At 41.7% G+C, this 27,942-nt stretch overlaps 1 protein-coding gene across 5 annotated transcripts; it reads left to right on the top strand.

The window, feature by feature from the left end:
- The first annotated feature begins 687 nt into the window (after nucleotides 1-687).
- Nucleotides 688-26,419, top strand: EPHX1 (epoxide hydrolase 1). 5 transcript variants are annotated; one of them, XM_032683243.1, is made up of 9 exons: nucleotides 688-808; nucleotides 13,910-14,094; nucleotides 15,927-16,107; nucleotides 18,262-18,489; nucleotides 19,531-19,660; nucleotides 20,367-20,581; nucleotides 22,681-22,789; nucleotides 23,749-23,874; nucleotides 25,317-26,419. In XM_032683243.1, exons 2-9 carry the CDS (start codon nucleotides 13,915-13,917, stop codon nucleotides 25,540-25,542), a joined length of 1,395 nt encoding a protein of 464 aa, XP_032539134.1. In that variant the 5' UTR covers nucleotides 688-808; nucleotides 13,910-13,914; the 3' UTR covers nucleotides 25,543-26,419. The 5 variants fall into 5 exon arrangements, with proteins under 5 accessions (XP_032539134.1, XP_032539137.1, XP_032539138.1 ...); XM_032683246.1 differs by having other exon boundaries at nucleotides 807-967; XM_032683244.1 differs by lacking the exon at nucleotides 688-808 and adding an exon at nucleotides 13,330-13,398.
- Nucleotides 26,420-27,942: the final 1,523 nt, after the last annotated feature.

The following is a 27,942-nucleotide window of genomic DNA, read 5'->3' as shown; positions in this document are numbered from 1 at the left end:
GGAGCGAAATGACAGATGAAAACTGAGATTGAATGGAAAACCCTTGAAGAGTCAACCAAGAATTTAACATTTTCTTGTTATGTTTTTACTGATAGGCTTAGTTGCTACAGCTTGACCTTCTGAGGCTTGCTGAGATCTCTCTGACCAAGTTTGGAAGACAGGCCTTGAACAGTACAGGTTCAGAAAAAACCCACCCCTGTCAGATGCATTCTCGGTGTGTTTTCTGTTGGGCACGTAGTCATGCTGCACAGCACAGGAGCTGGGGAGGTGCAGCAGTCTAAAACGTGATTCTCTCAGTCAGCCCTACTACAACAGTCTAAAATGCGATTCTCTCAGTCGGCTCTACTCCAGCGCACCGGGCGCGGGTGAGATTGGCTGGGAGGCCATTTAGGAAGCTCACAGGTGGTACCACTTGATGGCTGCCCGGCCGTGCCCCAACCCCGGCATTGCAATGGTAGGTCAGTGTTTGCTGGGCTGGACTCTCTAACCCGCCGTGAGCCCTGTGCTCCGGAGGCCAGGCTGAGCTCCCAGCTGCCTGAGCGCTCCAGGGATCCACCAGCGCGGTGGACAAAAGGGGACAAAGCCTTCGCATCCCTGGGCTCGTCCGGGCGCAGCTGCGGCGGCGGTGGCCGAGAAGAGTCCCGGTCAGTGCCCGGGTCGCCCCGGAGCTCCCGCCCCCGGGGCAGGACTACATCTCCCGGCGGGCCCGGCCAGGGCCGTGCCCCTCTCCCGGCGTGCCGGGGGCGGCCCTGGCGGCAGCGAAGGGAGGCGAGGGGAGGAGTGGGAAGTGCGGTCCCGACCGCGGCAGGTGAGAGCGGGCGGGTCCCGGTGTCCCCCCGGGGCGGGTCCCGTTATATCCCTGGGCTGGGAGCGGGGGGGTCCCCGCGCTGCTGCGGGGGTTGTGAAGTTCCCAAACGGGAGGTGAACGGTGTCCCGGCAGGCGGAAGAGCCTAAAACTTCCCATCCAGTAAGTGGGATTACTTTTCCAAGCGATTCCGCGTGCCGAAGCCTGCGGGCATCGAGCTGCGGGAGAGCGGGCGCTGCGCCTGCGTGCCGAAAATGCCAGTGTTTTGGAAAGCGAAGCATCCAAAGCATTAACATATCCACGCATTAACAGTGCGAATTACTAAAGTCTGGATAACGCCGGGGGGGGATACTTAGGTTGATTTGGGAACAGGAGGGCCCTAATCTGCGTTTCTGTGGGGGGCGTAGATGTGACATTCCCGAGGGCTTGCTGCAGCCAGGGATGCTTGTCCAGGTAAAGGTTCCTGATAAGCTGGCCTTAATGCTGACACTGCTTACGGCAGCAACGATTTTATTTAACATTCTTTGGGAATGCGGCCTGGTTTCCCAGTTTAGTTAGAGTAAGTTGCTTAAACTGTTGGCATATAAGTGGGTTTGGTTTGGTTTTGTTGCTCATCTCAAAATGGGGATATGAAATTGAACTTTTATTTATTTATTTTGTTTATGGGTAATTTGCCAAACCTGAAAATTGTTTGACTGAGTACTGTATACATAGTTCCCTTTGCTGAGCAAGGCTTTTAGGGATGAGAAGAAAACCTTTTAAGTTTAATGAGCATATTTTGTTGCCTAACTGAGCAATCTGCAAAGACTAAGCAAATGATGTACTCCCCTCAAGTTTGGCTCAGTTTGTCAGAATTCAGTTGAGATTTTGACTGCCCAGCAATTATAACATACCATAATCAAGTACATTGCTTAATTTTCTGACTCTGTTGAATTAAGGTGCTCTCTCTTCTCTCTTCTCTTCTTAGCAAAGCTTTATCAAAACTAAGACAACTTGCCTAGTTATTGTAGGTGAACCCACAAGATAGGATCAGTTTTAGAGGCCGGTGTCTCAAGTTTACTTACAGAGCGACAAGTGCAGGGTTAATATTTTGATTGGCATTGCTCCTTGGAGAAGCCATGCCTCTCCCCTGAAGCGGATATTACTCCTGTGTGAAGTAAGCTAAAACTGAGACTTGAGTGCACAAATTGCTAATGGTTACTGAAAATCGATGGAAGATAGGCCCCAAAAGCAATTAAGCAGCTTTGAAAATCAATGCACAGTTGAAGTTGTCCAAGGACAAGGATTAGATCTTTGTCAGGGCTGAAGTCCTTGTGGGGAAGGTCCTGGCACAGTGTCAAGTTCGTGGCTCTTTGTTCTACATCTTTTCCAGTCTGAATTCATATATAATAATGTGCGTGTGATCTGCTTAAACTCTGCTTCGTTGTTTTTTCTTCCAGAGTTTGTTATTTTTTTCATAAGTGTAATCCTGGTGTTGAAGTAAAGAATTTGAAATAGAGCACAGTTGGTAATAACCAGTGCGGCCAAAATCCACATGCAATTTGTCTGTATGAATTGTCCAAAATAGATTTTTGATTACTGGATGTTTTAAAAGGCCTTTTTCCCCTCCCCTGTTGGTCTGCTGTACTTTATATATTTGATCATTCTGTAGGGCAATACCTTGCTTTCAGCCTGTTTGTTTATTTGGGTTTCAGCAAAACCTTCAGACTTACCTAGTATTTTTAGGCATAAAATGGCAATGTTTTAATCTGGTAAGCACTGTGAAAGAAGCTCAGGCTCCTTAGTAGAATATACATGGCCAATTTGTTCTGAGTAATTACAACGGGTAAATAAAAGGTTTGGGGTAATAATTCTGGAATGGTAATACTCCCAGAAATTCTTGTTGCTTCAGTAATAGTTTGTCAAGTAATTTGTCAGTGGAGAAGTAATAAAGCAGGGATGGGGGTGGTAGGTGAAGTACAGCTTATAGCTCTAGGCAAAATGAATTGATTATCTCACATTTTCCTATGCACATTTCATGTATTTTAGTTGGAGTAGTCAAATTTTGTGGCCCTATGAGCAGAGGTAAAGCCTTACCTTTGTGGCAGAGTGTGCACTGCTTCATTGGGCTTGCAAGAGTATTTTCTTCATGCAATGCACAATCTCAGAACCAGGGCAGTCTTCTTTAAAGTACAAGTTCCGAATGTGGCAAATACTTCTCTAATTACTGTGTGAGTCCCTAAAGAAAAGTCACTTGGAAAGTAGAGCATCTTGCTTCTCTCTGAAGAGCTTTGGTCTGCTTGTAATTAATGTTGAAAATACTTTTTTCCCTTCTGAATACTACTACTGGAAAAGTCCTGGATTTTTCCTCTGAACACATTATTTTTAATTAAAAGCATCATTGTGTGTGTAAATGGGTATTTACATAAATAGTAAAGCACAAAAAATCTACCTCCAAAATGACATTTGCTTTAATATCTTGGTCACGCTAGACATAGCAGGATGGCTGACAGTGATTTGAATATACCCTGGGGTTTATGGTTGTTTTTCTAAAGCAGCATTATCAGCTTTTATATATATATTTAAGCATGTTGTTATTGATTAAATGCTTTCTGACTGGCAGGGCTGGGAATATTTCTGTGGGAATTGCGGTAGCCATGCTTTTTTAAGGTGCTTTTTTCGATAGTGTATTTGCCAGAATGTTTATGAAGAGATCATAAATGTTTATGAAGGGATCCTGCTGGGTTAAAGAAGAGGAGCTGTTTTCTGTGTTTCTTCTCTGAAAGAAACATTTTTTGGAACGTCCCTGTTGGAGATTATTAGGTGTAACCCACAACACAAGTAAATGCTCAGCAAACTTTTTTTTTTGTTGTTTCTTTATCTCAAGCAATTCTTCTCATATTTATTACGCCCAGCAGTAAAATTTTTTAATCTTGTGAATTCTGTATTGAAGACACATAATTATTGCTCTCCCAGTTTTTTCTGTGTCTGTAGCCTGTGTATGTTTTGCTCTCTGATAGAGGACAACTCTTTCTCAGGTTAAATGGTAATGCATTATGAATCAAAACCAAAGCTCTGTTGAAGGACCTAGTATTCTTGGTTGCTTCATCAAGAGTGTTAATTGCTCTAATCTGGTGGGTACAGGTAGTGCACTATTCTAGATGAAGCCAGTAAATCCAAAAAGAACTTAAATATTTAGTTGTTATTAAGAGAGAGATAAAGTAGCAAGAATTTTTCTTGTTACATGTTTACTCTGGCACATCCTTTTGGTGTTGCAGTTATTTGACAGAAAATGATGACTACCATCTGTTCCCCTCCTCTGTCATCATTCAGAGTTCCTTTTCTCATTGAGAATGAAGTCTTCATAGAGAGATAACAAATTTTGATCTCTTCCTGTTTCCATAGACACAATTAATAATTTTTTTCTTTTTACACTTATACCTCTGGGCAAAACGAATTGATTATTTTACATATTCTTATGTACATTTCTTGTATTATAGTTGGAATATTCAAATTTTCTGGCCAGGGAGTCTGACATTCTAGAAAAAGAGGAAATCAGAAATAATAGAGGAAGGAAGGAGTCTCATCATAGAGATAAGAGGAAGTCTGGAATCATGAAGGAAGGAGAGAGACTGTCATTGTAGATGCATGAAGGAGTGTGGCATCATAGTGGAAAGAAAGAGTTGGCATCATAAAGGAAACAGGCAGTCTGGCATCCAAGAGAAAAAGGAGGAAATCTGGAAAAACAGATGAAGGAAGGAGTCTCATCATAGATGTAAGAGAGACTGTGGCATAAAGGAAGAAGAAAGTCTGGCATCCAAGAGGAATAAGCAAGTCTGGCATCACTGAGGGAAGGAGGGAGTCTGTTGTGATAGAGATAATAGGTTGCCTGGCATCACAAAGGAAAGAAGGAGTCCAGCACCACAGAGAAAGAAAGGAGTATGACATCACAGAATTATTAGGAAATCTGTCTTCATAGAGGAAGGAGGAAATCTGGAAAAATAGAGGAAGGAAGAAGTCTCATCACAGAGTTAAGAATGATTATGGCATCGTGAAGGAAGGAGAGACTCTGACATCCAAGAGGAAGAAGAGAGTCTGGTATCACTGAGGAAGAAAGGAGTCTATCATCACGGAGGAAGTAGGGATTGTGGCATCACAGATGTAAGAGGGAATCTGGCATCATAAAGAAAGGAGTGAGTCTGGCATGATTGAGGAAGGAAGCAAGAAAGGAAGGAATCCGTAATAATAGAGGAAAGAGGGAGTCTAGCATCATAAAAAAAGGAGGAAATCTGGAAAAATGGAGGAAGGAGGGAGTCTCATCACAGAGGTGGGACAGAGTCTGGCATCATGAGAAAGGAGAGAGTCTGGCATGATTGAGGAAAGGAAGGAAGGAGTCTGACATCAAAGAGGACAGAGGGAGCACGGCATCATAGAGGTAAGAGAGAGTCTGGAATTATAGTGGAAAGAAGGAGACTTAGAAAGGTAAGAGGGATTGTGGCATCATGAAGGAAGGAGAGAATCTGGCATGCAAGAGGAAGAAGAGAGTCTGGCATCATTGAGAAAGGAAGGAGGCTATCACAGAGATAATAGGTTGTCTGGCATCATAGAGGAAGGAGGGAGTCTGGAATTGGAGAGGAAGGAGGGAGGCTGGAATCACAGAGATAAGAGGGATTGTGGCATCATGAAGGAAGGAAATGAGTCTGGGATCAGAAAGGAAGAAGATAGTCTGGCATCATCTAAAGAAGGGAGAAGTTGGTCATCGTACAGGTAAGAGAGAGTCTGGCATCATAGAGGCAGGAGGGAGTCTTGTGTCAAAGAGGGAGGAGGGAGTGGCATCAAACAGAAGGGAGAAGTGTGGGATCATGGAGGTGGGAAGGAGTCTCATCATAGAGGTAAGAGGCATTGTGGTGTCATGAAGGAAGAAGAGAGTCTGGCATCACTGAGGAAGGAGGGAAGGAAGGAGTTTATCATAATACATGTAAGAGGGAGTCTGGCATCAGAGAGGATGTAGGGAACCAGCCATCACACAGACAAGGTGTTTCTGGAATCATGAAGGAAAGAGAGGTTCTGGCATCATAGAGGAAGGAGGGAATCTTATCATAGAGGTAAGAGGTCCCTGGAGATTTTTAAGATGAGACTGGATGTGTTACTTAGTGCCATGGTCTAGTAACCACGGCGGTGTTGGATCAAGGGTTGGACTTGATGATCTCAGAGGTCTTTTCCAACCTGTTTGATTCTATGATTCTATGAAAGAGTCTGGCATCATAGAAAAATGAGGAAATCTGGAAAAATAGAGCAAGGAAGGAATCTAATTTAAGAGGGATTGTGGCATCCTGAAGGAAGGAGAAAGTCTGGCAGCCAAGAGGAAGGAGTGAGAGTCTGGCATCACTGAGGAAGGAGGAAAGGAAGGAAGGAAGGAGTCTGACATGACAGAGAATGGAGGGAGTCTGGCATCATACAGATAAGAGGTATTCTGGAATCATGAAGGAAATGGGATCCTGGCATTATGAAGTAAGGTAAGAGTGTGTCATCATAGATGTACAAGGGAGTCTGGTGTCGTAGGGGAAAGAGAGTCTGGCATTGTAGAAAAAGAAGGAAATGGGGGGAAAAAGAGGAAGGAAGGAGTCTCATCATAGAAGTAAGAGAGTTCGTGGCATCAAGAAGGAAGGAGAGGATCTGGTTTCCAAGAGGAATAGGAGAGTCTGGCATCATTAAGGAAGGAAGGAGTCTATCATCATAGAGGTAATGGGATGTCTGGCATCATAGAGGATCAGGGGAGTCCGGTATCATAGAAGTAGTAGGAAGTCTGAAATTGTAGAGTAATGAGAGGGAGTCTGGCATCATAGAGGGAGGAGGGAGTCTGGTATCTTAGAGGGTAGAGGTCATTTTTCATCACACAGGAATGATTGAGTTTGGCTTCAATGAGGGTGGAGGTAATTTGGCATCACAGAGGTATCAGGGTGTCTGGCATCATGAAGGAGGAATCTGGCATCACTGTGGAAGGAGTCATGGAAGGAATCCCATCATAAAGGTAAGTAGGAGACTGGTATGATAGAGGTGAGAGAAAGTCTGGCATCATAGAAGAAGGATAGAGTTTGACGTCATAAACGTCAGAGGGAGTCTTGCATCATGGGGGAAGGAGCACGTTTTCATTCATTCTGCTCTTTCTACCTGGAGTCATGATCCTCATTTAAATTCGCAGTGTGCACCTCATCTGTTTTGCCTGTTGCCAGAAAATTCCTCTGACAGTCTTTATATTCATCGTTTCCATCTCCACACCTTCTTTTAACTGAAAGATTGTCATGTACTTTCTTGTTATGTACTTCAAACTACTTGCACTCTTCCCCCCCCCCGCCAAAGCACCACATATACGTCAATTCTGCATGTTTTAATAATTGAAGGTTTTAGTAACACAGTTTTCTAACAGTTCTAATTCAAAAAGCTTGTAGATCTGCCAGTTAAAAAAGATCTTTCCCTCTCTAATTTCATGGAAGAATCTTAAGATACTTAGACTAATGGAAAATCCTGCAGGAAACAGGAGGACATGTGCTGTGCTGTACCACAGCGGTGCGGGATGAAACTGAATCTTATCTAGAGATCAGACTGGGCAAAACATTAGCAATAATACCATGGCAGGGAAGGAAGGTAACCTTTTACTCTTCAGTTCTGGACGATTTGGTGAAGCTAAAAATAGAGCCCTTATTTGCCTTAAGGCCTGAAGAACAATTACCTCGATCTCATTTCCTTATCTGTAATATCTTAGCTCTTTTGGTTCATCTGAGATTTTTTTTTTTTTTTCCTACCCTCACTGTAAAATGCAGATACTGGCATAGGATGAGGAGGTTAACCTCAGTATTGCTAGAAACTCTAGTGGAAAGCAAAACAGAACAATGTGTTATTCATCATTTCTTTTAAGACATTAGGTATGAAATGTTGAAGTAAAGCTCAAAATGTGTTTTGGACTCTATTTTGCTGGACTGTGTCATTTAGTTGGCTGGATACTGGCTAAGAACTGTTTTAAAAACTTCTTACTGGCATGATATCCTTCCCTTTTTTAACTGTAACATGCAATTTGAGAGAGCACTCTGTCTTGGAGACCTGGCTTTCAGCTGTGTCCACCCTCCAGTTGTATGCCAGGCTTCTGTGGCTTCTTTGCATGGATGCTAAAAACCTGTTCTTGTTGGAATATGAGGGACATGGAATAGAGTAAACGCTGAATATGAAAAATAGGATAAAATCTTTGCATGATCTAACCTTAATGCATTATTATGGTAGTTTAAACTACCATTGTTGTTTCATTCTGAATACATGTTCAGGGCATTCACATGGATTATCGTGACTGAACTGTGGTGATTTAAGAATCCTGTTGTTGCCTTTCTGTCTTAAACAGAAATTACTGCGGATGGAGAGTAGATCTCCTTTCCTCTGAATCATGCACAGTCATTAGGTCACAATAACAGGCATCACACAGATCCCAAGTTGGATTCTGCCAGTTTGCTTTTCTGTAACCCAGAGGCTTTTTTTATACTCTTGGAAGGAAGTGGGTTTGTTGAAGCATAATAGAAGCGAAATAAGGAAAATTGAGATAAACAAGACGTGTTTTTAAGCAGCGCAGAAGAATGTGTTGGGCATGGCTTTGAAAGAGCAAGTAATGTTGCTAAAATAAGTGTTCTTGTAAACTGAGTTTTTTCCTCTTAAAAATGTGGCATGCAGTATTTTAAATTATGATTGTGATATGAGCTTTGACCGGCCAGTGGTTACATAAATATGCTGACTCTGGGTGAGGCAAAGTGGATAACAGTGAACTTAGTCCCATACTACTTTTCTTTCATGCTTAGCTGGGTCTTGGTGCCTGTCAGCTTTCAGTGTAGTACTGGGGAGTTAACAATTGTCACAGGATCATAGGAATATATTGTCTAAGGTGCTCAACTACTCCCCTGGAATGATGTGCCTCAGGCACTAACTACCCTAAGTAAAACTTCGGGTTATGCATATGGGAACCTCCGGACCCTAAACTGGCTCTGTTGATTGTTCCTGTTGTCCAAGGGACAAAGCAGTGAAGAGCTGGCAGAGAGCAGTGCCTCAGTGCCACAGGTGTGGGGTGTTCCTCAGCAGCGATGGAAGTGTACCCCTGACCCTGTCCTGGGAGCAGCATACCCTGCTCCTGGGAGAGGCCTGACAGACTGTGGTTTCCCCTGTTTTGGGAAGGTGACCTCATTCCTTGCTTGTAGCCTTCTAATTAGGTTGCTACTGTACTGGCTAATTTCTGATTGTGAACGGTCTAGAAAAAGACTGTAAAATAGAATGATATCATCTCTTCCTGCTGTTTTGGAGATAGCATTGTGTGCCACCTCCCTATGGCAATAAAAAATGTAAATGCTAAATTTCTTATCAAGACAAGGCAGCAACTCTGTTGGATTTGTACTTCCTGTCTTTGATTCACTTCCCAGCGTAGGATGCTTTATTTCATCTGATGCCTACCTCTCCTCCTTTCCTACAGTGTTAATGTATCATTTTATGCTCACCTGGGAGATGTTATCAGTTGTATGCAAAACAATTTCTGTGTTGCTAAGCTATTTTGAAGCTTGTCATAATGCTCCATAAACTACAGAAATAGTAAGCTTTTCTTATACAAATGTCTTGACTTGATGATTTTCTGTCTGTTCCTGGTGCTACATAATGACAAAAACGTGATGCCTGGAGATGGTAGCAGATAGACTGAGGGTGAAGCTTTGGGGCCTGTGCCATGTGTTAGTCCCTTTCAAGCTGTCAGTGCTAAGGGGCCCTGTTACAGGTGCCATGGACTTTTGAAGTCCTTCAGTGGGTTGTTTTTCCTTCAGATCTCTTGAGAAGAGTAACCTGCAACTGCTGCTCTTCAGGCAAACCAATGTGTAAACAAACATGCTGCAGCAAAGAGTTGCCTTTTCGGTAAAACCTAATGGGGGGACTTTATGTAACAGAACAAAAATAAGCAGAAACATCACTTCTAAACTGAGCTGTTATTTCTCCTGCAGAGTAATTATTAATCAATAAACCTTGTGTCTGACAGCATCAGAGCGTGCCAAGTGCTCTGAGCTACCTTGCAGTCTGCTAGTAAACCAACCCTGGAGAGAAAATATTATTAACCTTAAGCCGTGATTACCTCTGGCATGTCTGAACGCAGCGTGGTCTCTCGTGTCTTTTGCTTCACCCACACCCCACTCCCAGGGTTTGATAGCACCACTTGGAGTTGTGGGTATCGTGCATCATTCAGGCCGTGGTAGCTGGGTTGCAAAATGGGTTTCCAGTGTTAGATTGAAAGTCTGCACAGTTGCTTATTTCTCCAGTAACACGTTTCAGATGTATTCTAATGCTGCAAGGCAAAGATGGATGGTTACCAGTAGGATGAGATGGGGATTTTACCTTTAAGCTATTTCAGAGGTGACATCTCCAAAGATAAATAGCACTGTTCTCTGGGGCATCTGCTGCTGGGTACTGATGAAGACAAGGTGTGAGACGGGACGTAGCTTTGATGTAAATAATAATTGCTCTGTTCTGTGGAGCTCGTAGCTCTGCTGTTAATGCGCGAACAGAGGACAGTGCAAATCAAAATGCAAAAAAGTGCTGAAAACTAAGAGTGTTTTCAAGAGGCAGCAGGATCTTTAGTATAAGAAAGTTTAGGGGTTTTCTTGCAAACGCATTTCTTGAGAAGCACTTGGCCTTCTTCAAGAGGAGCTAGTTTTTAGGCTATATACTGAACCCCTCGCATTTCAACATTTTTCTTTTAAAACATGTTTTTAAAGCAGCAAACCAAAAGCATTCTTCCTTGAACTCTTTAGGATAAAAGTACTGTCTAAGGTATTTAAGGGCTGTCTATAAACAATATCTACCCTGGGGTACAGCAAAGTCTCAGACCTAAGTACTTGACCATGGAATAAATGGAAATATTTTGTTCTAAGGTTTTGCCTTTGGTTGCATAAAAAGAGGAAAAAGCCAAACCAAAACATGAACTCCCTTTGAAGTACTCAGCTATAAAGGCAACATGCCAGTGTGGTTGCATGAAGAGACTTCAGAAAATAAAAACACCAGCACTTTGTTGTTGACATCTCTGAAAACTGTGAATATAGAAAAGTGTTATTGTACCTGTTTGTCCTTCCACATTTGCGGTTGCTGCTGTGTTGCTGCACCTTGGAACAAGTGTAAGGAGCTAATAACTTCCATTTCACAACAGATCTCAGTAATGATTAGCAGAGGAAATTCTAGTGCAGATGCATCACGACTGAGGCTGCTTTATGCCGTTCAAATAACACACAAGAGTTTTAGAGAACCAGCTTGAATAGCAGACTTGGGAAATCACCGAGTGCATTTGCTCTGAGTGGTCTCCTCTGGGCACAGGCTGGAGCGGTTGGTAGGAACATGCTGCGTTCCAGCAACTCATCACCAGCAAAACAATCCCTTTGAGTGTGCTGTGAACTGGTGCAAGTCAAAATACTGCTGACGCACTTGGCCCTTTTCTTCCTGTGCGCTCGGAAAAAGATGTAGCGTAGTTGGAGCTCTAGGCCCCTGTGCTTGTTCTAATCAGGAATTTTACAGGCGCTTTCAAGGGAAGTGAGGTTGGATATAGAGGGTCTCTCTGTTAGCAAAAAATAATCCAACCAATATCGGAGGCAGCTTCTTCAAGTCAAAATGACATCTCATGCAAATCAATTTGTCACCAGTCCCAATTCTCTGCAATAGGAGACAGAATTGTTGTGAGACCTGAAGATGATTTTGGCACTTATTGCTGGTTTGTAAACAAGCTCATCCTCAAGTCTGTTTGGAATTAATTGCAAAAATGGGTGTCTGTTCACACAGTGAATTCTTTCCACACAAGGTCCAGGGTGAATGCAAAATAAACATATTTGCATGCAATTCCTCCCATATCTTCTGCTGCAAAAATTCTGGTTTCTCAAGTATCCTTGAGAGCAGATGGGGGAAGCAGAAATGTTTCTGTAGCTCTGAGGATTCCGGTGACTTAGGATATAAGAGTTTCTTGCTAGAGAATGGGCTGAGATTCTGTTCTTGGGCAGTTCTGCATTAGGTGCTGTGCCTCTGTCACCGTGTTGGCATCAGCCAGGAGAAAGAATCCTCTGTTTTTCTAGGTACCCCAACCATTCTGCCTGAACAACAGGGCTGGCACTGACAGCAGCTTTTTTGTTTGTTGTGGGGCTTTGTAAACATCTTGAAGTTGGCCAAGAGTCTGAATTTTTCTGTGCGGTGTTTACAAAGTTATGCTGGTGAACCCTTGTAGTCTAGACATGGCCTGAGTTCTGTTGTGATTTCAGGGAAGTTGCTGTTTTTCTCTGTGAAGACTTAGTAGTAGAAATGTCATTAAATACTGTAGTAGGTATCATTTCTATGTGAAGTGCTTTGATGTTTCTAGAAGCCCCTCCAGTTGTTCTTTGCAGTAAAATTTAATTGTGCTCAGGATGTTCCTAGGCTACACTGGTTTATGTGTTGAGGCAAGCTGAAACTGGATAAACTTTTTAATTCTGGGGTAAGTTACAGCCTGAGTATGGTAGAGGTGGGAAAAGAGTGTTGTCTTGTGCTCCAGAGAACAGAGTGAAGAAAAACAAGCAACAGAAATTATGGAAGCACCAGTGAAACAAGTAAACATTAAGTTTTCTCAGTGCCCATCATTTCCAATAGCTCCAGCCTCTGAGGATTCAGGCACTATTCAAGGGTGAAGCACTTGCATATATAAGCAATAGATTTTTCTGTAGCTTACTGTCCTATCTGCACAGTTCCTGACTTCTGTGCAGATGTTTTAGTGGGTGCTTATTTTTACCAGTTATTAATTTGTTGTCAGCCATAAGAAAATTAAAGCCAAGAAGTTGACTAAAATGTGTCCTGTCACATAAAGGCACTTAACACACAGGTCAGCTTCATTCCTGCTATAATCCTGTGAACTCCCATTAACTTGTGTTAAAATTTCTGTTTTGATCCAGGAGTAAATTTGGTGCATTCTTGATGACTCTTTGAGCCACTTCAGAGCATCAAATTACTCTGCAGCAGTAAAACCAACAAAACCTTCTGGCTCTAGAGAGAATGAAGACATTCTGGGTCATAAAAAATCCTTGCCCTACAGAAGTTTTGAAATACTTCATGTCTCAGCAATTCCCCAGCAAATGAATGTTTGAAACACAACATTCTTTAAAATTATGCATTAAAATGATGACAGTACTGTTCCCCAAACCACTTTATAAATGTTTCTTACACTTAAAGGCATGCTTGAAAACATTAATTATTAAAGACTCTGAATATTTTTTTCTACTTGCAGCATAAACCCGTTCAAATATATTTAAAAGGGACTATTTTCTTTTTGCTAAGGTGTTCTGTTTGACTGAAGCACAACAGCCCTGCAGCTGGCTTATGCAGATGTGTTGTGAAATCAAGTTCTTCTTCACTTTGACAGAATTTTATCACTTGGGGAAGTGATCGTATTCTAGAGCCAGGAGAGCATGCATGTGCTTTTCTCTTTAAAACAGTTCAGAGGGAGAAAGAAAGGGAAGGTCCTATTACCCTTTGCACTGGTGTTCAAAGGTTATGCAAATATATCCCTGCCCCACTCTCCCAGGTTGACTGGGAGGTACAAGGTGGCTGCCTTCACGCTCTTCACTTTTTATTCTGTATATATATATATATATCTTGTTTTTCTTTCCCTACAGATTTATAGCAGTAGATATATAACCCTTACTGAAGAGATGCTCTGCATTTGAGTTTGTGGGAAGTATAGAGCTTCAGAGGAAGAGAAAGCATTAAACCTCCTTTACCGTTGAAGCTTAACTGCAGTTGTGGACCACTGAGGAAGCCAATGTGGCATGTTTCATCAGTGAACTATTTAATTATGAAGCCATCTCTTGACTTGCTTTGAGTTCTGTTTTTGTTATATGCGTTTTATTTAAAACAATTCTTCCCCACTTGAGTTGCGTGGGCTAAAACATTCTATTTCTGAAATTCTGCAGAAGTGTTGATACACTGTGAGTGACAGAACTTCATGTAGATGGAATCTTGTCTAAAAAGGGAATAACCTTCTATAGTCTTTACAAAGTATGTGTGTATTTATTAACTGATTAGGTTTATCCCAGTTCTGTTCTTCTCTTGCAGGCATTATGCTGCTTGAAGTATTCCTGGTTCTGGGGACAGTCATTATCTACTACTTATTTTCCAAGAAGAAAGAAGAGACATTGCCCTTCAAAGATGGATGGTGGGGCAAGGGACAAAAGCCTGACACTGAAGAAGATACAACTATTCGGCCTTTTAAGGTGGAAACTACAGAAGAAGAGCTGAGCGTAAGCAAATCTCTGGGCTGGGGAGAGAGAAATAAGAAATGGCCAAATAAATGCAGAACTTGCTTGGAAGTAATTTTTAAATTGAACCAATAGTTACACTTGTGAGAATGAGCAATGATGTCCAGGTCTTGGGGGAAGGGACTTCTAGTACTTCAGAAAATTGGTATGGATAGGCAGATTTTATACACTGCTGTACAATTCTGTTCTCAGCTGGCTGTAGCAAGATTGCTGGTAAATAAACCTACTCTGCAGAGCCTAATAAACATAAAAATCATATTACAGATTACTCAACTCTTGTTTTTCTGTTTGTGCACTTTGCTCAGTTTGTGTAGATGAGAATAAGAACAATGTCTTTTTTTTTTTTCTTTCTTTCTTTCCAAAGCAATTACAAATACCTCATTTTCTTGACTGCTTTATGTTTGCAGCTGTGTTGGATGCTGATTCTTCTGTAATTAATAGTCTACTTTGGTCAACACTAAATTACTGTGGTAATTACAGTAAACATACGTTGCAGAATTTGTTGGATAGAAAGATTTTGATTGTGTGTGTTTAAGCCAGGGATTGAACAATTTCATAGATCTGTGTGGAGTCATGGTTTAAACAATACTCATGGGATTGCTCATATTATTCATTTACAATAGCTTCCTAATTTCTCAGAAAGTCCTGGTTTTTTTTAACACTTTGCTTGCCCTTCATAGTAATATCAGTGGACATTGATCTCCATTATGTTTTCCCTTTACACTGCAGACATTAAGCTAGATAATTTCTAACTTACAAATATTTTTGAAACATGCCATTCTGTATTGTGACAGCTCTTGCAACATAATCCATCGGTAGAAAACTCTGGTTTTAAATATAAACTAGGAGTTACAGTTATGCTAGTGCATGTTACTAAAACATTTTAAAAGGTGTTGAGCATAGACAAAAAGCATGTATGTAAAGACACATTAAAAACTCCATTTAGAAATCCATACTTTCTGTACATGGATTTCAAAAGAGTGAGTTTACATTCTGACATCTTGCCTAGGCTGAGACTGCCTGTTCAGTGAGGCGTGAGCCAGTGCTTACATTTAACTCCTCTTGGTCAGAGTGGGAGTTATCTCTGTTGCTTTATTGGAAAATGCTGTTCAGGTTTAAACCCCATGGAGGTTTGAGCAGCATTAGATTTCCAGACCTGCCTTCCACCCTCAACTGCTCTGTTCACAGTAGGAAGGGGCTCTGGGCTGTCCTTCCCTGTGGAGTGATTTTGGACTGATTTTTGTCAGCATCCCATGTAACCTTGAAGTGCAGTGGGAAGGTCACTTTCATAGTTATTCCAGACTGGGAAACTTTAATTTCAGTCTAGTTTCACCAGCTTTGTGTCCATGCAAAATCCCTCAGAGTGTTTCCCGATGAAAACATCTCACCCCTTGATTTGGGAAGGAAAACAAAAGGTTTGGGCCAGATCCTTGCCTTGATTGTGGCGTTGGGCTCACAGGTAACCTAGGGAACAAAGCACCCTGGAAAGGCAACAAGACTTAAACTGGGAAGCCACAGTAGTGTCAGCAGAGCATATTGCCCTCTGTGGTTATCAGCCTGGCAAACAGGTTATCCAGCCCTGCAGAACAAAGGCAGAGTGTTAAGAACAGCTGTAAATGGAAGAGGAAGGAGGCCATCTGGAGGAGGAAAAGAACTGGAACAGCTGATGGAGCATCAGCAAAAGGCACAGGTGTCTAATTAGAGATGTTATTTTCATTGTTCTCATTTCTCTTGGGAATTACTAGAAACCGTGCACAGGAGAGCCCAAGACAGCAGACACAAGTGTTTTAATGTCTCTTTCTTTTTCCCTGTAGGACTTATTTAGGAGACTTGACCAGGCTCGGTTCACTGAGCCACTGGAGAACAGTTGCTTCCATTATGGGATTAACTCAGTGTATCTCAAGAAGGTTGTCTCCTACTGGAAAAACCAGTTCAATTGGAAGAAACAAGTTGAAGTCCTCAACAAGTACCCACATTTCAAAACAAAGATTCAAGGTGTGTAGCTTTTCCCCTTAAAAAGTAAACAGTAATACTTAATCTTATCTGCAAGGGATCTTGGTGGTGAGAATGCTCTCGTTCTGTTGGATGGGCCTTCCCTCCCTGGCCGCCCTAGCATGGATCACTGGCATCACTGCTGAAGCAGCAAGAAATTCCTTCATTGTAACTGAAGCCTTTAGGACAAGGAATGACAAATGGAATTCCCTATGCATGAGTGGGTTGTCAGCTGGTGTTAACAGGAGCCAGGCACGGGCATTTGGAAGCAGAACTGGATCTTAAGACGTACACATGTTCCCTGACTTGCATGCAGTCATGCAAAAATACCCACAGATGTCTCCTCATGCTCCGTGTAGTTCCCCAGCTGCCGCTGTCGCAGTGATGCCTTCAGCCTGGCAGCTTCCTCAGCTGGGTGTGCTGGCCACTCAGGTTTGTCCCTGCTTGGCAGGGCAGATGTGCTCTGCTGCACCATTTCAAGCATTCGTGGACTAGGAATGCAGAATGCCTTTCCCTTGGGGTTGAAGTGCTGCCAGGTGTGAGAGAATGGTTTGTCTTTTTATTCAGAGCACACACACGTGTTGGAAGAGGTTGTTCAGGTAAGGTCTGCTGGTGCTGGAGCTTGGTCAAACTGGACATTTTAAGATGTTTGATTTAGGGTTGTGCTTGGGTCATTTGGGAGTGCAGCTGTAGACCTAGAGCACAGCAGGCAATTGTCTCACATGATGGCAAAATTCAAGCTTAAGAGTATGTTGTACACTTTTGCATCCATGATTTTGTATGTTATTTCAAGTAGTGCAGTTTGCCATAATATTTAAAATGGATTTGGGACAATAAAAGGTTGTTACATAGTGGTTAGATCATAAAGCTTTTATTTAAATGTATACAACATGGTTACTGCTGTAAAAGATATAACAAAAAAAGTTTTCCCTTAAAAAAGGAAAAAATAATATCTGAGACAAGAAAGGGAGAAGCAGCTAAGGACATTGCACTATGTATAGCAATGGGAAGAGCAATTTCAGTGTTAGGAAAGATTACAGAGAGGAGACATGAAAAGACAAGGTCAAACATGCTGTATATCAGATTCCTACCTTCTGTCATCACTTGAAAGTTCTTCAGAGAATACAGAGATTCACAGAATTGTCAAGGATGGGGAAATCTCAGTCAGTGAAAGAAGGTGGGATCACTTGTGAACTGGAGTTGATGTGAGTAAAACGTGCTTAAATACATCAATCAAATTACTGTTTCTTGGAAAGCAAAGCCCTGAATGGGGCTTTGGGAAGAGCAGTTCACCTGAAGCACATAGTGCAATGCTGTGTGAAGCCTACTGCTTACATAGAGAAAGGATCACAGAGGAAACTGGACTGCAATTTTTACCTTTTTACTTAACCAGGAAGAGACTGCTACTAGAACACAGTCTCCTGTTATGGTTTACACACTGAGAGATACTGAAAGCTTTGGACAAAAGATAGAAAAGAACTACAAAAATTAACTCTCTTTTAGGAAGGCGTTTTGTCAAGTCTTTGATTTGGCATGATTGGTTTATCTGGCTTGATTACAGGAGGCCTCCAAAGACAGAGAATTCCTTTTGCTGTAACATTTAGGATCAGTGGCTGGAGACAGAAGCCAGACACGTTCAAGTGTAAAGTAAGGCATGCACAAAACAAGGAAAGTGATTAACACCCCCACACAAACAGCTGCTAGTTGAGATGGATTCCCTATCTCTTGGTGCCTTCAAGTTGCAATTTATGCCTTCGGGAAGAAAAATCTGTGGTTGACTGGAGCCTATCCCGTGCCATATAGGGACATTTGGGTAAAATTTAAGGGCACTTGGACGAAATGATGTAATTGTCTCTTCTGCCTTTAAGCTGTGTGAGTCACTGTGTTACCGTTAGTAGATTGCTTCACTGCTATGTCTTAATTTGCCAATTTATTTTAAAACAGAAATACACCAACCTCATTTGGCTGCTGTGATGCTTAATTACCCATCATAAAGTACTCTAAGGTCCTTGGATATATGTATCCAGAGAAGTGCAGCGTGTTTGCATCCTCACCAAAAAAAGGACTTCAGAAAAGCTTTATTCTTAATCTATTCTGTGAATAGTTTCAGTGCCGTGGTAAATTTGAGCATGCTAATTAATTATTTTATTTTTACAGGCATTGATATCCATTTTGTTCATGTAAAGCCTCCTCGTTTGTCTGAAGGCCAGTCTGCAAAGCCATTATTAATGGTTCATGGTTGGCCTGGCTCATTTTATGAGTTTTACAAAATTATCCCTCTCCTGACGGATCCTGCAAGCCATGGCCTCAGTGATGAACACGTTTTTGAAGTCATTTGCCCATCTATCCCTGGTTATGGTTTCTCAGAAGCACCCCACAAAAAAGGTATGATGCATGAGAAGAAACTGAGCTACCACAAACTCAGACTCACAGTGAGATAGCCCCTGCTAGCAGCACAGTAACTCCTCTTACACACTTTTTGTTTTCCCACTGTAGAAACAGAGATCGTGTGTGTCATGTGGGAAGAGGGAGATAAGAGGGTGACTTTAGGTGACATCACTGAGTTGTTTCTGGAGCAACATATAGATAAGTGTAAAAGAACTATAAAAAGCTATGAAGTGACAACTCAGGAATTGTAATTGAGTCCATGAATTGTCTGTGAGTGAGCCGGCAGAGTAAATTTAATTTATTACTGTTCCTTTTGGGTGTTTTGAATTCAGCGTTATATTCAACAGTGTTATACAAGTAGGTGAGAAGCATCAGTTGAAACAAATCAGTTCATATTATCTACAAGGCAGACTGCAGCCTGCTCGTTCAGCTTGTGCTTTCAGTTATACAAACACAAGCTGCATCAAATTGAAGCAAGGTAGTATTTAAAGTCATACTGAGTTTTGTATTTAATTATGTGTGCAGGTGAATGATGTGGGGAAGGTTGGTTTTGCTTTTCTCTACTTCTCTGTTTACAGTTTATGTCGTCAGTGTCTAATGAAGTGGAGAACTGCATTACTAGTGGAAACTTAAGAGTTTCCAACTGTCATTAAGAGGAGAGTGTGCTCACAGTAGACAAAATAGAAACACACTCCCTGGGCAATGCTCTGTGCTTCTGATGGGGCTCAGCTGGAGTATGACCACAGTTTAGTTTAAAGGGAGTCTGGCAACCCGTTGGTGGGGTGAGTGCATGGGCAAGTGGTGGGATTAGAAGAACACTAGTCTGCAACAAAGGCTGGACTTGGTCCTTTCTGCTTGCTCTCTAGACCTTGCCTAGATGGTGTGCAAAGGCTTCCATATAGTCTGTGGGACAGGCAAGGAGAAACGGACTCGTAGCTTTTTAGGAACTTGAATGTTGCCTTTATGTGGAGAATAAATGCTGCAGGGTGAGCAGTGTAGGTGGAATTAATACAACAGTGTTCTTTTCTTTTAATGCAGACTTTAATTCTGTAAGTGCTGCTTCTGTTTTTTATGAACTGATGCTCAGACTGGGATTCAACGAGTTCTATGCCCAAGGTGGTGACTGGGGCTGGCTCATCTGCACCAACCTGGCCCAGATAGCTCCCAAGTGAGTACCTCTTTGGTGGAGCACTGCAAAGCTGTTTTATTCTGTGAGTAGTTATTTCTTGTGCACTTGAAAGTTCCTGTCCAAGTCCTCACACGAGCACTGCGTAATTTCTTTCATTGCTGCTCAGTGTTCAGCAGTGATCCAAAATTACATACCTTAATTTATATTATATACCTGTTCTTTCAAACTGTTGTGCAGTAGTTTTGTAATGGCCCCGCTGATGTCTGGAGTGGGATAAGTGCTTGTAAGTGGGGAAAAAAAAAAAAAAAAAAAGAGGATTTGTGGCTTAATGCCCAGGAGTGTGTGCTGATTACTGACTGTTGTCCCTTTGACTTGTCATTTTTGTGTGAAAAGCCACACTGGAAAGTACAGCTGAGGTCATGGTGTAATTAGCAGGTTGGAATTTAAGGGCACGCATTTTTGTTAATAACATTTTAAATGTCAGTGGTCACAGCACCAAGCCTGCCAGAGTTCAAGAAACATTTGGACAACACTGCCAGGCACATGGTGGGATTTTGGTTTGTTTAGTTGGTTGGTTGTTTTTTTTTGGTGTCATCCTGTGCAAGGCCAGGAGTTGGACTTCAGTGATCTTTGTGGGTCCCTTCCAACTCAGGATATTCTATGATTCTCTGATTCTAAATGTAACAACTTTGAATCCCGTTTTATTTTTGTTAATTTGGGGGGCTTTTTCTGTTTTTCTTTTTAGCCATATGAAAGGTCTCCATTTAAATCTAGCCTCAGTTACAAAGATGGGATTCACTCACCTGCTCTCCGTTCTGCTGGGCCGCTACTTTCCAGGGCTCTTCGGTTTCCAGGAGGAAGATATTAGGCGGATGTTTCCCTTCTTGGAAAAAGGGCTCTACAGGATCTTGTCGGAGTCTGGCTATGCTCACATACAGGCTACAAAGCCGGATACTGCTGGTAAAACAAACAAGCAAAACCCCAACCTTTTGAGCTCAGAATACTTAGTGTGTTCATTTTAGCTGTACTTCTGTAGAAACAAAATGTCCCATTTAAAATACGCAGAAAATATTTTTTTTTTTCTTTGAAATGGGAAGGTTGGAGTTTTTAAAAGGTGGGCTCCTTTTCTCTATCCAAGTCAGAAAGGGTTACATATGGGTATATAGCATTACACTCACTTCTGCATGCAGAAGCATCGTATCTGCACATCAAAACTGAGCATGCTCTAAGTGCCACTGACCTCATTTCTAGTTTTCATAAATAAAATAGATTGTTTAATACTTTTCCACTTCTGCTGCCACTGGGGACTGTAATTCCATTTCAAACACAGCTAGACTGAGAGCAAGAGTTTCTTCGCAGAGAATGGATCACATTCAAATGATGTAAACTATGAGAAGCTTTTAGCTATCTCAATACACAGTGTAACTTATTTACTATAGAGATAAGTAATACCTGAGAAGTGAAATCACATTTCATTTTCACTCATTGTTCTGAATCACTTGCAGACTTTCAAGGAAAAAAAAAAGTGCGGCTATGAATGTTCTTTCTAGATGAACTAGTCACTCTGATTGCTTAACTACTTTAAGTATCTGGGTATTAAGTGTTTCTATTTTAAAAATATCTTTTGTGGCTGAATTGGACAACTGAGTCAAGAATACTGACTACATTTTAGTTTAGTGCAGGACCAATTCACTCATGGATTTTACTAAAAACATAGCTAAGGAAAATATTTCTTAATGGTCTTCCATAAGCTTACCTACAGAGGCAGGTATGTTCTTAAAATGTGTAGGCAAAATGGTAATTTTATGGATTTAAAATAATTTTGCTTCCACTGAGTTTTGGTTTCTAAAACTTGCTAGTCTTTTGTACTTTAGGAAAGAGGGGGAAGCTGACAGCCATGCTCCCTCTGCTGTGCTTTTTTGGCTGATTCTTGTCCCTACCAGTAGTGTGTGATCTGTCAGAGCAGTCTGGGAACCAGCAGCCACTTCATGCTTTGGGAGCTGGAGCATTCCTGCAATTCTGAGGACAAAGGAGAGAGGAGTTGTCTGCAGTGGCAGGTTCCTGTAAGGAGGAAAACACTCTGAGGAAGGAGATGTAAGGTTGCTGGAAGAAGCTCTTTGGGAAACCTGCATGTCGAGTGGTTTCATTTTCAATTGAGGGAAATAGGCAGCACCTGTATTCCAAGTGCTGTTAGGATCAATGCTAGTTTTTCCTATATGTAAACAGATGTCCTCTTCTTTACTCACAGGCTATTGCTTTTTAGTTCAGCAGATCTGGAACACATGCTAAATAGAACTTTTTCAAATGCTTGCTATTTCAATTATCAATATTGGTTGTTTGGTAACTGAAATTTCACTGTCATGTTTAAATAGCAATTACTGATGACATTGTGCCAGCTGCAGTATTAGGCATCTTTCAGGAAGGTTCAAATATATTGCTGTTCCTTGGGAACAGCTTTTTCTTAGGTTTTACTGAGCAGCTCGGAGAGTTTATGGTCCCTGTATTTCACAGCACTAGACTGTGTGAGCAGAGTTCCAGGAGCAGGTGTGTTTTTTCTGTCCAAGCAAAACAAATTATAAAAACTATATTAATGCTTGTTCTACATGAAGGCAGTTGTTGCTAATTCAGAAGATGGACTTTTAGTCAAGTCTTGCTCTTCCTTAATGACTTTCTAATAATCCTTAAAATGTTTTTGCTGTTAGGTAATGCTGCAAATCCTCCTGGTCATGTGTAGGCATGTGGGGTTTGGCCCTACAATACTGTTTAATACATGACAACTTCCAGATTAATGGAAGCAAACCCTACTTGGCGCATAGAGCTTAATCTTATTAGCTTACAAGAAAAAATAAAAAGCCAGCAGAAATCCAGTACTGTTACATCAGTTCAGGATTAAGTGGTTCCAACTCATTGCACTGTTTTATTTATTTATTTAAGAACACAGCTGCTGGAAGACCTTTGTAAAGTTACATCTGCTGTATTGTAACAGGCTGCTTCTATAATAGTCTGAGTTCAGTAGCTGGATATCACAATTTCAGTTAATTTTTCCTCCTCCTTTTCAGGCTGTGGTTTGAATGACTCTCCTGTAGGACTGGCTGCATATATCCTGGAGAAGTTTTCTTCCTGGACTGATATGGAATTCCAGAATTTAGAGGATGGAGGACTAGAGAGGTAAGCCTTTTCTCTTATGCCATTTTGGATGAGGTGACTCAGCCCCAAGTCATAGCTAAAGAGGTTTGTCTGATTGCCTCATCACAGGGAGCCTGTGATGACCACAGATGGTGCAGGGCTGTACTACAGCATGCAGAGAAGCAAATAGGCCATGGAGTCTGATGTATTCCCTTCCCACTTTGATCTCCTAGAAAAGAAATACACCCTGCAACTTCGGGATATTAAAAACTGACTTAGGGAGAAGAATCTCATTAGGATGAAAAATCCAAAAGTTTAACTTACATTAAGATGCTGGGAAACAAAACTCTTGATTTATGTTAATACTAATAATTAACTCTCTATGAATTTGCTTTGGATTGATTGGTTTTGCTTCATCTACCTGCCATTTGCTAATACAGGACCACTCTTAGTGTGCAGCAGAAATCCAAGATGAAATCCCATTTGAGAACTACCTGGCAGGAATGGAGCGAAGTGGCATGTTATGAAAAGGCCCATTTGAATGGAATGTTTGCACTTCATACAGCTAATAATTATATATGAAACATGCACTGTTTACAGCACATGTTGGTGTGTGATGGCTCTGTTGAAGGCTCACGGTAGCATTTCACATTATCATTAATAAATGGCACAAGCTGTTCCATGTGCTCCCACCCTCCCAGTCTATGGACAGGATAGACAGCTATGCTGGAGCATAAGGTGCTCATTGGAGTCTGCCTTCCGTGTAGGAGTTAAAATGTCACTTCCCAGTTTGTGTCTGAAAGCCTTTAACATCCTTAACTGGTCACTGACAGACAGAGGGGGAGTAGTACACTTCACCTCTCCACTCTTAACCAAGTTAATTGTTTTTTTTTTCCTGTAACGTTTTTTTTCTTGCAACCAAACCAAAGTCAAGCCCCTACTAAAGTAATGCAAATTGATATTCAGTTCTAACTAAGCAACCTCTGGGCTTACCTATTCAGGAAGTTTAACCTGGATGATCTGCTCACCAATATCATGATCTACTGGGTGTCAGGCTGTATAGTCTCCTCAATGCGTTTCTACAAAGAAAACTTGCAGAAGGGGATAGGCACACAGAAACATGAAAAGTAAGTGGTTTTTTTTTTTCTCTTTAAATATTTTGCCCTGATCTTAATTTTATGGTTGCAGACAGACTGTTGCCTTATAGATGCTGCAGGTTTTTGAATGTATCACAGTGTTCCTCTGCAGGACAGGCCTGGTAGTTGATGAACTGTGTTGTGCTTGGAAAATGCAGTAATTAGGTAGGAATCCTGAACCATCAGTAAGAACACCTGAGTGGAAGTGCTGCTTGAGGTCCTCCCATTCATGGTGGATCCATGTACTTCCAGATTTTATTTCAGCTACTAAATTAGCCTGTGACTGAGTCATGCAGTCAGTTTTGTTTAGTTTGTTTGGTTTGTAGTTTTAGTACTTTTCTGGACACACTTTGCCTATTTCTGCAAAAGTCTTAAGTCCTGCCTTTGGAAGCAACTTCAGCATACTGACAAAAGGGGTAAGTCAGAAGTCAGTAAGACTGATGTGCCTGCTCCACAGACACTAAAGACAGCAGCTTGGTTGCATATACTTGTGTCAGCTTGAGTATTAGTGAAGGCTTAAACCTGCCCTGAGGTACTTGCACCGACAGCTTACTGCTATGGGATTCATTTAGCTGTGAAATGATGCTCTCAGGAAGCTGACTCAGTTCTTGGAGCTGTAGTGGCTACACTCTGAGCAGTATCTTGCTCTGGTTCTGCCTCCATGAGATGATGGATATGAGCTTCTATGTGCCTAGAGGACAGAGTCTCAAAGTCTTGTGTAAAATTAGGCACTCTGATCTCAGGCTTCTAGGGGTTATGTGCCCAACACTGTTTGTATCGACATTTTAAAGTCTGTCACTTCTGACAGTGCAGATGTGGCTCTTCTTATAACAAGCACACATCGTTTCCCTTTCTAAGAGACTCTTCCCCTCAAATCCATTTGCCTTCTTACACTTCCTAATGCCCTGAATGTTTTGTAGAGTGCATTTGTGCCACTTAAAAGCAAGAGCTACTTTACAGGGTCTCACATTCAGAAGCATTTCTTCTGATTTAGTCTAGATTTACTCTCTATTTTCTTCTCCTCCCTTCCACTTTGCAGCACTTTGAAGTAATTCTTCCCCTGCCTACCCTCCAAGTTGTCCTGCCAGGGTCAACATGTTTGAGTTGTAATCTTCACTGTAAATCTCTTGAGCATGAGTGCAGCATGAAGAAATTTGCTGCCCACCACCTCCTAGAGCTCTCTTCTCCATTTCCATGCTTTTAACTCTCATGCCCTTGAAAAATTGCCTTAATGTAAATGTATGCAAAAAAAAAATATTTTTTTTCCCTTCAGGAATTACAGTCTTGTCTTCAATTTTAGGATCTGGAAGTCAAATTTTAATTGTCTAACAACAGTGTGCCCAGCTGTTTAAGAACAACATTTTCTTGGGACTTTTCACTTCTTGCAGATTTAAGTGTTTGAAAGATTAAAACTATTTTCTCTCCTCTCTCAGGCTCACAGTACAAGTACCTACTGGTATTGCCTCCTTCCCTAATGAAATCATGCACACACCCCAGGCTTGGGCCCAGAAGAAATACACCAATATAGTTTCCTTCCATTTCATGCCTCGAGGGGGCCATTTCGCAGCTTTGGAGGAACCTGAACTTCTTGCTAAGGATATTCTGCAATTTGTTGGGAAAGTAGAGAAAGAGCAACTTTGGAAAAAGAAAAGGGAATAACTTCCCATACAAACAGCAGGGTAATTACTTTTAGCTTAGCACACATACAGGGCTTACTAAGACTACTGTAATCCATGTAATTAGATCTTATTACTGACCAGACATGAGAGAGGACAGCAAGAAAAATGGAGTATATCTCCATGAGATACTGCCATAGGGGCCTACTGATTTTGGTTGGGGTTTTTTTGTTTTGGTTTGGTTTGATTTGGTTTTTTTTTGTTGTTGTTTTGTTTTGGTTTTGTTTAGCTAGGCTAGGAAAGTAGCAGGAAGATTATTTGGCTATCTTGTAAAATGTGTTCTGTAGTATTCCTGCCTCTTGCTTTGGGATTAAAATATAGACCTTACAACATAACTAACAACAGTTTAATTGCTATGAAAGGCTTTTTTTTTTTTTTCATGGCAGCAGTAAAACTTGAGTTGCTGTAAGCATGAAGTTCCTCACATAAAGAATGGGGAGCAGCCTAGCAAGACTTAACTTGCATGAGTGCATCAGGTAATCAGCATCAATGATCTACAGTACCTTTAAATGAGCCCCTTGCCTACTGCTGGCTGCCTTTCTCTTCCAGCCTGGGCTGTTAAGCAGCTTCCTGGCTGTGAAGAAGCTCAGCTCCTCTGTGCCAGGCTCCTGGGATAGCACCATGCAAAGAGCAGCTGGAACACACAGGTGCCTGTAGGTCGGACCAAAAGGAGGGGCTGGGTAGGAGTAATTATAGCCCAAGCTACCTCTGCACTGAGTTCGTGCTCGTAACTTAAATCATAGCCCAGGGTAAGCTCAACACACTGTGGTTTTGCACTGCTTTTGCAAGGCATTGTAAATACTCTTAGTGAAGAATAAAAATTTGGTTAATTTGAAATTAAAAGAAATTTGCATTAAAAATTTGAATAATTTCTGTGTGTTTTTCTTGGAAATTTTTAATAACTGAGATTTTTTTTTGGTACCACCTAAGAGTAGCATCAGTTCAGAACCAATCAATTCTGTACTGCATCTGCCACAAAGATCAGATAGAAGGTAAACTACTTGAACTTGAAGAGCTGTATGGTTTTACCAGCAACTGTCCTTAGTGTGTGCAGGTGAGCTTTGAAGAGTCTTAAACCATATCCAGATGACTGATTTCAGTTTGGTTTTGTTCTGCAGTCACTTCTGATGTATTTCTCTACTTCTGCAAGCACAGGGAAATACAGTTTACTGATAACACTTGCATGGATTAGCATTATTTCACAATATGAATTGTAATGGAAGCTGTTAAATAAGAGCTGCTCCAGCAGAGCCCTGCTCCATCCCACAGGGCTTTTGACTCAAGCATGCCATGTAGTTTGTTTCACAGAAGGCCAGTGGAGACTCCTGCTGGACACATTCAAATCCTAGTGCTGAAAGCCACCATCAGCTAAGACAGAAAATTGTTAGGACAGACGGGTTATGTACCAGCCTGGATCAGTTTTCTGAGCAGAGAGGAGACCTCTTTTGCTCCCCTTCCTCTGCCTGCTGCACCTAGGTGCCCACAGAGCAAGGCAGAGGAGCTCTCAGGTCTCCCTATTGGTTTTAACCCTCAAGCTGTACTTGAATTCTTTAAGACTTCACCTGCTTCCAGATTAGTAGTGAGCACTAATTCTATGTTTACTTGTAAATGCTTTCATTAGTCAAAATATGTGTTCTCACTTGCAAAATATTGCGTGATTCAGTCCAGTCTGTTTTGAATAGTCAGGAAAAAAAACACAAAATCATTCACTTTGAAGTAGACTCTTCTCAGAGAAGAGCCATCCCCAGACTTGTTTCAGGTGCTGTATATTGAGAGAAGGTTGCTTATTCAGGAGGAATCAGCTCACCTCTGACTACGCCATCTGTTTACAGGCACCACTATGCACCCTCCTGCACAAGTCCTGATCTTTGACCATTTGGTTTTGCCTTTCCTCTGTCCCCTGTGCGGCCTTACATTTCAGAGCTGGAGACCATCCCCTCTCATCTTTAATGCACGTGCAGACATCTGCTGTGGTGCGAGGGAGCTCTGCCATATACTGATATAACTGAACACTTCCCCAGGGGCTGCTCAGTCACAGTGCAGATAAAGGAAGTGGGAAGGAAGCTTGCTATGTGATACCTGCCAAACCGATTTTCAGATGTGAGTCGAAGGCTCGAAGCGTTTTCTCTCTCCCTTCTGGAGCAGATCTGCTTGAAGGGGCCCAGCCTCAATGAGAGGAGGCACATCAGGATTCTCTTTTGTGATCTTATGTTACAGCAGCTCATCCAGGCTCAGTCAGTCATCAATGAGAGCTGGACAAAAAAACAACTGCCTGTAGAACCTTTCTATTTTTAAATATGCCTCTCAGTGCTCAGCACTGAGACAATGATAATGAACAGAGGCAGTACATAAGCATGTCCTTCCCCTGCTCTGCACACCAGGT

Source organism: Chiroxiphia lanceolata, chromosome 3 (genome assembly GCF_009829145.1).
Source record: "Chiroxiphia lanceolata isolate bChiLan1 chromosome 3, bChiLan1.pri, whole genome shotgun sequence".
Lineage (NCBI taxonomy): Eukaryota > Metazoa > Chordata > Aves > Passeriformes > Pipridae > Chiroxiphia > Chiroxiphia lanceolata.
Note: the sequence above shows the minus strand (reverse complement) of the source record. Positions and strands in the feature narration are given on the sequence as shown.

What these genes read in the sequence shown, in the direction of transcription:
- EPHX1 (XM_032683243.1), top strand. Translation starts at nt 13,915, where the DNA reads ATGCTGCTTGAAGTATTCCTGGTTCTGGGGACAGTCATTATCTACTAC. An exon ending in TTTCAAAACAAAGATTCAAG is followed by an intron (nt 16,108 to 18,261) that starts GTGTGTAGCTTT and finishes TTATTTTTACAG; the next exon opens with GCATTGATATCCATTTTGTT. An exon ending in GAGGATGGAGGACTAGAGAG is followed by an intron (nt 22,790 to 23,748) that starts GTAAGCCTTTTC and finishes TTACCTATTCAG; the next exon opens with GAAGTTTAACCTGGATGATC.